Source organism: Parasteatoda tepidariorum, chromosome 9 (genome assembly GCF_982258835.1).
Source record: "Parasteatoda tepidariorum strain Cologne lab strain chromosome 9, Ptep-v5.0, whole genome shotgun sequence".
Lineage (NCBI taxonomy): Eukaryota > Metazoa > Arthropoda > Arachnida > Araneae > Theridiidae > Parasteatoda > Parasteatoda tepidariorum.
In genome coordinates this window covers 29864356-29877800 of record NC_141763.1, presented here as the reverse complement: position 1 = coordinate 29877800, position 13445 = coordinate 29864356, and the positions used below count along the sequence as shown (strand labels likewise).

The 13445-nt window shown below is 28.2% G+C and overlaps 1 protein-coding gene across 2 annotated transcripts in view; it reads right to left on the bottom strand.

The window, feature by feature from the left end:
* The window catches only part of LOC107447159 (zinc finger protein basonuclin-2), a 218413-nt gene that overhangs the window by 146932 nt on the left and 58036 nt on the right, over window positions 1-13445 (bottom strand). Inside the window, exon 1 of one of the 2 annotated variants that reach the window (XM_021146543.3) lies at window positions 1650-2455. The exons of the other annotated variant lie outside the window; for it this stretch is intronic. Coding sequence (XP_021002202.1) covers window positions 1650-1731 — 82 coding nt within the window. The 5' untranslated portion in view covers window positions 1732-2455. Of the gene's footprint in view, window positions 1-1649; window positions 2456-13445 lie in introns of those variants that run through there. 2 annotated transcript variants of the gene reach the window in all.

The window sequence follows — 13445 nt, the reverse complement described above, 5'->3', positions numbered from 1 at the left end:
GCAGTGTAGGCAATTAAGTATAAGAAGTGAACTTAACAGTAATATTGTTTATAATAGTGATTTCCTTTAATTTATAACTTATTCTATGGTTTTAATAAATACTTATTTTATTCTACACATAGCATTATACTTATACATATTATACTATGAAACATTGCGTAGTTTTGAAATTTAGTTTTTATAAAAAATTTTAAAACATATGAAAAACGCATTTAAGTTAAATTTTTATTTAAATATAGAGATTTCATAATTGTTTGTATTTCGCTAAATTTATATTATTATATATTTTTTTCCAACTTTTTGAAGAATAAAAAAATTTAAAGTATATGCATTTATTTTATTTATATGAGTTATTGTATATAAACAATAGTAAAATTAATTTACCTTTTCTTTAACATTTTATTTGGTTGGACGCGTTTTCTGTCGTTTAATAAAGATTGACAATCTATGGCATTTGTTTAGATTTTTTTTTTTTTTTTGCTTTAAAAATGATTTGTATTGTTTGCCCAAGTGGTTTGTTTTTATTTAAGCACTATTTTCATACTGTAAAGTAATCTTATTTGTTTTTATACTAATTTATGTAACAAGTCATCCATGGGAAATTTTTATAATCTACACATCATAAAAATTTTTTTATGAACTCTACTTCTTGCTTAAATATTATTTTGTGAAACATAAAAGCACATTAGAATATTGATTTGCTTGTTATAGTGCACTTTAGCTGTTTCTTTAACTATCATTTAAAGAGCAAAAAATCATGTTTTAAATCATAGTCACAGATTATATAAGATTTACATAATATTTATAATGCTTATTTTATTAAAGTTTCCTTGCTCAAAAGAATAATTTATATGTTATTTAATGATATCTATATATTATATGCTATACTTTCATTATTCTAGTATGTGGCCTAAAAAATTTTATCTCTTTTGTATAAAATTTGCATGCTATGAAAGTCGCAAATGTTTTTAAGAAATTGCTTTAATTAAAAATTAAAAATCATAATAATCATTTGCATAATTTTTTATATGAATTTTGTAAACTATAAAATTCATTTCTTTCTTTCTTAATTGTTTGCTTTAATGAACAATTCAAAATCATTCACTTCAATTTTTCTGTGTTTTTTATATGAAGTTAGCAAAGTATGAAATGTAATTATTTGATACTTGTTTATTGTATTAATAAAAGGTTTAAAATCACTAAAATTCATTACATGAACATTTTGAGTTAGTTTTTCAGATGAAGTTAGCAAACTATTAAATTTAATCACTTGATATTTCTTGATTGTTTTAACAAAATGTTTAAAATCACTAAATTCATCACTTTTTGTGTTAGTTTATTAAGCGAAGTTTGCATGCGATGAAATTTCATTACTATTTGATATTTATTTATTGATTTAACAAAAGAATTAAAATCACTAAATTCATACATGAACTTTTCGGGTTAATTTTTTTTACACGAAGTTTGCACACTATGAAATTTAGTTATTTGCTTATTTAATTTATTTAACAAAAGGTTTAAAATCACTAAATTCGTTACATGAGGTTTTCTTGCTAGTTTTTATATGAAGTTTGAGTGCTATGAAATTAACTTGTTTACTTTTTTAGAGACTACTTTTGAAAAAACTCAAAATCATAATTGTAACTTACATGAACTTTTGTGATGCGAAGAAGATTTCAGTCTTGAGTAGCCGACAGAAATGTCTGGTTGACCAACCAATAAATCACACATGTCGATCAAAGGTCATATTGTGAATAAGTACTAATTTCCAATGCTTGCATTTGAAACTAATTACACAGAAAACACTTTTTATAAATGTGATGTCTAATGGTTGAATATTTATTAGTCCACAATCTAAGTGTCAAATAATTTTGTCCATTGAAGGTTTGAATAATCAATATTTACAGAGCATCACCTGTGCTTCCTCATCTTTTGATTCAAGAATAACACAACCTTAAAAGGATTCTTTTGTCGTTAGGTAAATTGTTGTCCTTTTTTTCTTCAAAGTTTGCCTGTCATATAAGAATGGGGAAAACCGAGAATAAATTAGTTTTTTGATGGTGATTAGGTCGCGTTTGTTGTGGCCCGAAGGACACAATTTGACAGCTTGTCAGCGTGACCGGTTGATGACGAAACTCCTTGACAAGCAATGTCCGGTTCAAAACTGTCAACTTTCCAAGAAACACGTGAGTTCTGCCGTCGAATTATTATTTTGTTTTTTTCTATAGACGATAATTGGTCAGGAAGAAAACATTTAAACTCTCTTGCCAAATGTCAAAAGTGGTCAGATTTTTTTTCCCTTGTCCTTCCCTAACTTCGAACTTTTTTTTTCTCCTTTCAAACGATACTCGTTCGACCACACTTTTCGAAGTTCGAACGCGGAGTGAGATTCGCATCTTGCACAACCATCGTTACGGACTTGCGGCAGCGTCCCCTGACGGGTAACCCTTGAAACAAAAGGGATCTTTGAGAAGCGTGATGGGATGGGGGGAGGGGTTGAAAAGATGATTTCAATCCCCCATTTCCCCTTCTTCAACTTACTCTCCCCCTATATTTATTCCACCTTCGTCTAACATCGCTCAATTCTTACCGCATAGTCGTTTGCTCTTTTAATCTTTCAATTTTTATTTCGTTTATTTTTTATTTTATTATTTTTTTTATATCTACTTTCATGTTTCATTTTCTGGTAGTTCTGGTAGTAAAGAAAAAAAGAAGAAAACGCGTACTAACGCACTTATATAAAAGCATCGAAAAATATGCAATTGTTTCAGTGCACATAGTTGGACAAGGAGGAATATGAAAAAATTTACGAACGGTAATCCATTTTGGCATTCTCATTTTAAACATTAAGAACATGTTGGAGGTGAAGTAGTGATAGAAAGATAATAATAATTATTATAATGATGATGATTATTGTTGCGAAAAGATTACAGCTCTGAGTTATACGGTTCACAACGAAAACTACAATTATTCGTTTAGGTTTTTTATTGCGATTTCTTTTATGAAAAGAAACACATTAGTTAAAGGATATGACAAGGGTTTTAAAATAGAAGTGCAAATAATACAATAAATTTTTTTTAATGATTAAAGTGAAAATACATAAATTAGTTTAAAGAAAATAATATAATAATGCATTGTTTTAATTATGATTTTTGAGTTAAATTTATAGCTGAAGTTACAAAACCAGTAATTTAGGCAGAAATAAAAACAGTACAAATCTCTCTACACGAATTATTAATTTATTAATTTTTTTTTCTTCAAAATTTCAAGCCTGTAAGAAGTTTTCCCTGAGGTCCTATAGCTCACAATATTTTTGGACGAATAAAAAAATATTTATAGTTCATAGAACAAGCATAAAATTTCATTTTTATGGTTCTAAAGTATTTTTTAGAACATTTATTCTTAACAAAAACGGGGGGGAAAATTTTGAAATTTAAATAAGTTTCAAACCTTAATTTTCATTAACAAATATGTATGGTTCGGATTTTCAACCCAATTTTGAAGTTATTATAATATTAGATTATTTTCGCGTGAAGTTCTAATTTGCATATAGATTTCAAGGGTAGACTGTAAAAAATTCCGGATCAAATCACAAGCATACAGTATCGGCACTTTAGGCGCATCATCCATTTTGAAATCTATTTTACCGTAAAATATTATACCATAATTTTTACAGAAATGTTTATTTAATTAGAGTGATTCAGTGATTTTATGGTAATTATTGGTGTAAAAATAACAGTATATCAATTTTTTTTCCGTAACGTGTTTCGGTAAGATTGAATTTTACGGTTTACGGTAAAAAGTGCCGGCACACACTGGGTGCCAGTAATTTGAAGTTATTATTATATTAGACTATTTACGCGGGAGATTCTAGTTTACATATATATTTCGAGGACACACTGTAAAAATTTCAGGATCGAATTACAGTATAAAGTACCGGCACATTGGGTGCGTCATCCGTAAAATCCATTTCACCGTCAAATCCATTTTTACCGTAAAACATTATGCCGTAATTTTTACAGAAATGTTTGTTTAATTTGAGTGATTCAGTGATTTTACAGTAATTTTTGCTGCAAAAATTACAGCATATAAATTTTTTTTCAGCACCATGTTTCGGTAGGAATGGATCTTACTGTAAAAAGTACCGGTACCTTGAGTGCTAGTATTTTTTTCAGTAATTTGATCCAGGATTTTTTTACGGTGTACTTGAAAAAAAAAACAATTCGAAATTAAAAATTTCAAGCGTGAAAAAGCTATTTCTCAAATCTCTTACTTACCAAAATGTTTTTAGACAAATTAAAAAATATTTAGGTTCCTGGAGCGAAACTAAAATTCCATTATTTGAAGTCAAAAAAAAAATTTTTTTTACATTTATTTTTTAAAAAAAACTTTCATTTCAAATTTTTTGAATTATAAACGTTAAGAAAAATCTAATTTCAAAGTTTAAAAATGTAAAGTTTATAATGTAAAGGAACATTAAGAGAAAAAATGTCAAATTTAAATAAATTTCAAACAATTAACATGAAAATCTTAATTCTCTTAAACAAATCTGAATACTTTCAGGTAAATCCTTTGGTTGTTATTATTAAAATATTTTCACCCTGAGATTCTAGTTTACAATAGATTCCGAAAATATTCAAATGATATATTTCAGATATTTTTTTTTTTTTTACTGTTACCTTTTTTTTTTCTAAAGTAACAGTAAAATTTGTTTGTACGATTTGTTTTTGAGTAAAGTGGTAGATAATAGTTGAAATTTCCAACAAAGCTGAAGATGAAATGCATTATCATTTTATTTATAGAACTGTGATAGTTTAATCATTTGTTTTATGAAATTTATTATGAAGAAACAAGAGAATCGTGTATTCAGTATAATGTATTAAATAAATATATATATATATATATATATATATATATATATATATATATATATATATATATATATATATATATATATATATATATATATATATATATATATATATATATATATATATATATATATATATATATATATATATATATATATATATATATACATTTTGATTTGAAATAACACATTTGCGTTAGTTTAAATATAAAGTGGTAGCAAATGGTAGAAAATTTCAAACTGGAACAAATGAAGTACCATTTTTTTTAAAAATTATTTTTTACATTAGGAAAATTTTTTTGATCTAAAAATTTACTTTTAAGAAATTCATTTTTATTAAATTTAACTTACATTTTTAAAAAAAGCTCTACTGAAAATAGTTATTTTACTACAACTGAGAAAAATTTTCCAGAAAAACCTGAAGGCTGGCAGTTAGGAAGAGCAGCACAATCGAATTCGTTAATGGAATAATGTGTGCGATACCTGTTGAAAATGAAAATGATAATAAATTAGTCGTTACTTTTTATGTGCCACTTCTTTATTAAAATACAATTTTAACTATTTAAGTATGCTGTCATCAGTTAGATTTTAGTAGTTCATTCTCAGAAATATGTAGAATATATGTCAGCAATAAATTTGGGGAATTTTAAATGCAATGGAAACTTATACGAATTTATGTGTCATCGATTAGCGCTAAATTTTATCGCATCAATGCTTGTTTTTCTTTTTTATTTATTGTTTTGGTATTTATTTTTTAAAAAAGTTTCAAAGGGATTTTTTTAGGAAGTTTTTTTTTCTTTTTTTTTTTTTTTTCTTTTGTTTCAAGGGCTTTTTAGGTAAGAACTGGTAGCTAAAATTGGTTCATTCATTTTTGTCATTAAAGGGCAATTTCTTCCTTAAAAATCTAAGAATTTTTCTCTTATGAATAAACATAATACCAATAAAGATGTTAACAAAAAACGAAAAAAAAAAAAAAATCAGTACCTAAATTTTGACATTAAAATAGAAAACTGTATAGTCTGAAAGTTCGAAAAGAACTATTATTAAATAAAAGTCGAAACATATAATCATGTTAGATCAATAACAAACAACTATATCGGTAATAACACCTATTTTTGATAAAAGGGGGAAAGTCGTTGTTTCTTTAATCATACATTTTTTGCTTCTCCGAAACAATTTCGGAATTCAGTAATTTAAAATGAAAGGCCAATGTGTAAATAATTGCGCCAAATTGGCTTACAATACAGTCGCCGCGTGAGCATTTAGATATTGCCAAAAGGTAAAGAAAACTGTTTTGGTGAAGGACATTTAATTACTTAGGGCGCGGCGTTTTATCATCTATAAATTGTAGATTCGTGGTTGACACACCACTTGTATGAGTACGAAAAAAGTAAATTGTTCAACGAATTCGACGACATGAACGGAATAAATTAATTCAGTTTCAATTGAGGTTTTTCTTTGAAGTGGTAATCGTAGCAATCCACACTTTGCGTATCCGGGGTTAATTTTGTCATCTCTGTCAAGTTTGAGGAATGTAGGTGGTTGATGATGATCAATTTTTTTCAAAATCATCGTTACTCTTCTTTCTTTCTTCCTTTTTTTTAATTTTTATCTTGATCATATTATTACTATTAATTTTAGCTCAGTTTTTAATCATAAACAAGTGTTTTCCAAAAGGAAAAAGAAAAAGAAAGAAAGAAACAATTGAACCTTTTAATGCAGATATGACACCGGTGTTCCTTTTATATAATTTCTTCCTGATACTCTAATTACAAGCACAAATATATATTTTGGTACTTTTAATTATAAAATACAGTCTGACAGTTACTAAAAAAATCTGTTAGATTATTGGACTTATATTTGAACTAAATTATAAAATCCAAAAAAAAGTATTTTTAATTTTTTTTTCATTTATATTCAAAAATTTTTCGATAATTGTTTTTGAAAATTAAAGAAATTTCAATGGTGAATAAGTGTTTCTCGTAGATCTATATAACTTCAAATAAGTGCAAATTCTAAAAATTATAGTTTGGAAGATTTTACCTTTAACGCAGAAAAAGACACCGGCGTTTAATGCTGTAATTCATTTCCATAAATTATTAGAATACTAAATCTAATATTTTTCACTTATTGTATTCTAAATTAATGCAAAATAACGAAAAAAGTAAGATAAATATGTTTTATAAAAATTCTGTATCAAAGAGATGAGTGCTTTTTATTTCAGGTAAAGTTATCATTTTTAAGTTTGCATACTATCAAGCCTTAAAGATAGGCTAAATCTTAGAAAATACAAATAACAAACATATTTAAATATGATTAAACTTCTATAAAAACTGCCCATTTGGCGAGATTTTTCACCCAAATGAAAATGATCAAAATCAATGAATAGTTCGGTTTGCAAATAGAGAAGAAGTGAAGTGATTATGCCTAACCACGTGATTTAAACCAGATTAAAATGGATACCTGCAAGCGACGTCACGCGTGTGTGTCGGACGTGATTGGCTTATGAATTGACAAATAACGCGATTTACGTACGACGACGTCACTTGTAGGTATCCAATTATCAGTTTTTTGCAAATTTTTATGAGCCCAGATAATTCAGTATTGTTTTATTTTATTTTATAGTCATCGTTGAACTGCCGACCCAATTAGCATTTAGAATTAAGCATCGTTGTAACTCTGTAAATATTAAAAAAATTAGAACACAAAGGCTTCTCATTTTCAGAAAACTGTTGCCTTTCTTCATATTGCCGGTTTACGCCAATTTCAGAATCAGCATAGAGGGCGCTGGATAAAGATAGGTTAAACTTTGAATAACTGTTACAAATTCACAACAGTTATGAAAATAGCATATTATTCGACAGAGCGTTCGAAAAAACAGCATTAAGGGGACGCCTTCTGCTAAAGTTAAGTTTATTTTATTTTAGCATTTTCTAGAAATTTTAATATTTAAAATAATGAATCAATAAAAAAATTTTAAAACTCGTACTTTTAGAGTAGTTACAGAGGCAACTAAAAGTTATAAAATGTATAACATGTAAAAACATACTTTAGTTTACAATCGTGATCTCAGATACTGTTCATCCGATTTCGGTCATGGTTCTTAATTATATTTTTCTAAAACATAATATTTAAAATAATGAACTTTCGGAGGAATCGCAACGAGAAGTTATAGTTAGAGAGTTCTGTAAAGGCAACACAAAGAACCGTATTTAAACATACTGTCTTAATCTGAGATTCTATTTAGTTGTTTTGTTTCCATGAAATTGCACTTAATCAAGTACTCCTCAGAGTGAACACTTTTGATCTTTCTATTTTTGGATGATTTTGCACGTTTTATTTCTGTATAGAAAACGAACTTATGAAGCTCATAAAAAAATTCGATTTTAGAGTTATTAGTAAGCAAAACGTTAGATTATTTTTATGGGACTGGAAATTTTAACCGCGATTCTAAATTAACTATTGTAACAATATTTTTCAAGTTTCGGTTGTTTATATTTTGAGGGTCAAAAATCAAGATTGGGAGGGAAAAAAAACTTGAATTTTTAAATAAAGTTTGGTTTGCGATCTCGTTTTGTAGATTAAAATATAGTTTGCATTAATTAATTAGCACATATTTAAGCTTTCATGCGTTATAGGATAGCATAGCCCAAGCAAGTCCGATTATCAGGAATACAATTTATTTAAAGTACTTCATTTTTTTTTTTTTTTTTTTTTTTTTTTTTTTTTTTTTTAAAATGGAGGATTTTCGCTTATAAGAAATTTTCTAAAAAAAACGAAAAAGAAAAGAAAAAAAAACGATTGTTAAAATTTGCACTTTCTCCATTGCCAAGCATTTAAAAAAAGGGTTTTAACGGAATTTTTTCATTTTTCCCTGTTCATACCAAATTGCTGCTTATCGTTTCCAAGCAGATTTTTCCTGAACATCGTAAAATTTTCTCTTTTATGTTTATTTAGCTCATGGAATTGTATTACAAAGTAAATGCATTTTTTATACTTTTTCCCTGAAAGCTGTGGGCTAAAGCGTGTAAAAGTCATATACTAATTAAAAAATCTGTCTCGGCAAATGTCAATGTCATATTGCAATGAAACGGGCTAATTGTATTTTCATTACATTCTAATCTGCTTGATATTTCTAAGCTTATTATAATCAGTTTGTATCGATTTAAAGTAATTAGGAATTATAGAATTATCCAATCTGACTGAACTTGATTAAGCTTATTGCTATATTACTATAAACTTTTAATAAGGTTATTCACTAAATGATTATTGACCAATATGCCCTTCCTTCTCTGGGCTTATTCTAAACTGCCTGAAAAAAAATCAGACAAATTGAGAAATGAATGGCAGATTTTCTAACAAGCCAAACAGCATGTAGGCTCACAACAATAAGCCTAAAAAGTATCAGTCTAATTAGAAGGCGCTCGATACATTTCCAATTAGCCTCATGACTATCGAAAAAGAAAAAAAATTAATGGCTGTTTGCAAAATATCAAGTTTTTCAATGACCAGACCATGGGTTAAAATCCTTTTGCTGTCGTGCTAACTGTGGAAGGTTTTCATGGTTTCCGTCTTCATGTAACGGTAATGAGGCTTAGTTACATTAAAAAGTACTCTAAGATAACTAGTTTGCCCAATGGTTTTCCAAAAAGTTTTCTTGTCTTCTGGGTTGGGTTAAAAAAAAAGGCTACGGAGTTGGCTGTTTCCGTCAAAATTAAGTCGGCTGTTCAACACCAGTTGTATTTAAATAATAATAATAATAATAATAATTAGCCTACGACATATTTATCAGAATCCTTGTATATCAGAATATAGACAATAAAAATTTAACTACATATATATATATATATTAATTTGAATGTACAGATTCAAAATTTAATCTATTTTTTATCAGTTGACACACCCAAATCTTTTAATGATTTAAAGAATACATAAACATCATTTATTTAAATAATGAAAGATGTTATGACCAAATATTGTAAACGCAAATATTTTGCAAAATTAAAAGTATAATTTTATCGCTTTCATCTCATTACCATTCAAAATTAACTATTCTTTAGTCGTTCGTTTTCAAATACAAATCCGCCTGATTTTTTTAAAATGAGTTCTTAAGTCATCGTCTGCATAGAGAGGGTGCAGCGGCAAGAGTTTACCTGCCTACCTGTGCTTTAGTTTTCGTTTGTCTCTTTAACCTTTTGTCATCCGTCAATGCAGGACTACCCCGCCCCGACGCCAAGTCGTTTTCGCCAGACGGGGGTGTTCGGTTGGAAAAAAAAGTAAAAGAGAAAAGGGTGGGAGTGTCTAAAAATCGTCTGCCTAAATTGTGAATCCATCTACTTTCACTTGTACCGCTGGGTCACTGGACCACAGGGGTTTGTGTTTTTTGCACTTTCAACAGTTCCGACAGATAAAAGAAGAAGGGGGGAATGGAACAAAAGAATATTTGACCGAAAATTAGGGGTTAGTTTACCACCCTTCCATAGGCGAGATCAATAACGGAATTTTACATGGCAGGTAAACAAGATCTAATCTTTAACTTTAGAGTTAGGTTATTCACCGTGAAGTTAGTGCACTGGCTCTACAATTAAAACATTTTTTTTAGCTAATGGCAAATCGCTGGATAATTTTATTTATTTATTTATTTTAAATTATGCCTTGCGCTAGCGTTTACTAGTTTAGGGATGATTTTTCAAAAATGTAAAGAATACGATACAATTGATTTAACATGATTAAAAGTTTCAAAAATATATAAATAAGAAATAACACTCGACATTTTTTAAGCACTCAAAAACAGGCACTCATTTTCAAGACTTGTCAGACGTGAATGAAACGAAACAAAAGTGATTTGAAATGTAGAATGTAAAGTTGCCAACGAAGAAGGAAAAAAAAAAAATAAAAGTGCTAAACAAATCTAGAAAAACCACAGTTGCCGAGAGAGAGAAAAACCACATGTATTTCAAATCACCTTTGTTTCTTCTCATTCAAGTCTGGCAAGTCTTGAAAATGGACTCCTGTTTTTGAGCTCTTGAAACTTGTCAACTGTTATTTCCTAGTTTTATATTTTTGAAGTGAATAAAGTTTTTAACCAGGTAATATCTCACAGCTTCAATTTCTTGGGATTTAAAACAATTTAAAAAATGATACAATAAACGATTATTAAAAACGACACAATAAATTTTCATTAAAACTTTTAAAATAATAAAATAATTTAGTTAATAAGAAATAGCGAAATAATTATTAGGAATAGATGTAAACAGCTTAAAAGAATATTTTTCCAATATTTTTTTATTCTTATTTGTATTTTGATTTGAAGTTAAAGTCAAGTGTTTTTTAAAGTTAAAATGATAGAAAAAAATATTCGCTTGATGTAAACAAATATGTACTACCGTTTTTTACATATAAATTGTATCATGCATAGACTGCAATTTATGACTGAGTATTAGTAAACGTAATTTCATCTATTTCTCATGGTTTTTCTTCTTTTTTTTCAAATAAATAAAAAGTTGTAATTAAAATAATTTATTTATTTGTCTTTGTATTTATATCGGAGAGACAAAGAGGTGTGAGAAGTATTTCGATCTGAAACAATGCATTTGCAGGGATGCGTACTGCTCCACTCTCTACAGAAGCTTTAATAATATTGGTAGCGATTTAAATAGTTAAACTTGATGAATAAAAATATGTATGCCCATTCATTAAAAGTGTTACCACTAGATAACTACAATAAAGTTGTATTTCATATGATACTTAAAAGTGGTGGAAAAATGGCTTGAAAAGAAAAATACTGAACTTAAAATAACTTAAACTTCTTTTTTATGTGATATGCCACTATAGTACATTAAAACCGTGCTAAACCTATAAAAAATTGGCAAATTTAACAGAAATTTTGAAAATTTTAGTTCTCTACCGTTTTTAAAAAATATTTTGTCGAGTCCGGTGCAGTTGCAATTTACAAATACATTTCAATTAATCTTTCATTACCACTGGGGAGGGATAGTATTTAATATTTCCTCAGATAGGATAAAAGTTATCAGGTTCGATTTTTGGTGAGGATTTTATTTTTGCATTTAAAGTTATAGCAAAATTTATATCTTAATATTTCATTTCTGAAAATTTGATATTTCATTTCTGAAAATTTTATATTTCATTTCGAAAATTTTGAACTAAAATGATTCTCACCATCATCGTACATGAACTATTAAAACATATATTTCGAAAGCTTGGTAACCAATTGATATAATTAGTTTTTCGATGCTGGTGCAATTCTTAAAAATCTGCACACGATTAATAAATTACGATTAACACGATTAAGTACCACTTGGAAAAACTTTCCTGAAAAAAGCGCAGATGTGGGCAGATATGCGCATGTAACTTATCTTTTCTAATCTGGTGTTGCCAGATCATTTCTTTTTAACATCTCTGTCGGAGGAATTTGGAGGATCACACTTCATCGTGACATTATCTTAAATGGTTGTCATCGAGTTCAAACCTAGTTTTTTGATGTGACGTTCGTAAGATAAGAAAATGATAAAACTCTGAAATCTAAATTAGATCTTGTTATTCATGTCAAGAACTACATTAGGACAGGTAGCTTGTGCAACATCTGTATTAGGGACAATTTAAACACTCTGTTTTTCGTTATATTTATCGTACAGTGAGCAGAAAACGGACCGCCCAAGGAAACTTTTGATCTAATGATCGGATCTTTGCGTTCTAGGACTCAATCTTAATGGTTTGAGAAAGTGACCTCAAATATGTCAATTAATTAGTTCAGACGATATTTTAAGTTACGAAATCAGACACAAAACTGCCGCGATGACTAATTTGTAAATCTCATGCGCTATAGAACGGGGGATTCAAGTTCCAACATTGACACCACAATATTTCTCCATTCCTTTCAACACACATAAAGAGTTTCAAGCGACCTGCACTCACCAATTTGTTACCCTGGACTATATGAATATGATATTCTCATTCACACATAGATGATAGTGCCATAAAGCTTCTGAACTATCTCTAAAGCCCAGTTTAATTTCCTTTTTTACGGTTTTAAAACCATGCTAGTTGTAAATGGTTGAAAAACAGTAAAGGTAATAAATGTTTTTTATAGAAAACTTTGCGGTTAATCAGATGAACAGATTTCTCCCGCCTATTTTACCATACATTTAGAATAAAAATTCTAACAGTGCATTAAAAAATAATTTTTCCGTATTTCTATCTGCGATATTGAAGTGTATCGAAGAAAGAAAAAATCTTTTGTATGGTATATATTTCAAGTCTTAAAAGCAAAGCTTTTTAATAAGATTTCAACGTAAAATTATTTAAGACTTTGCTTCTAAATCTACAAGCACACGAAAATAAAAAAAAATAATAATAAACTAAATAAACGGAAGAAACTGCCACACTATTATCTTTTATTCAAATGCTGCTTTCACGCTTGACTAGAGAAAATCCTCGCTTTTCATCTTCATTTTGAATATTGTCTTGGCAAAGGAGGAAGTTTAGAAAACACATTTTACAAATGGGCAAATAAATTATCAACAATCATCTTCAAAAACCTTTCAAATCGACAAAC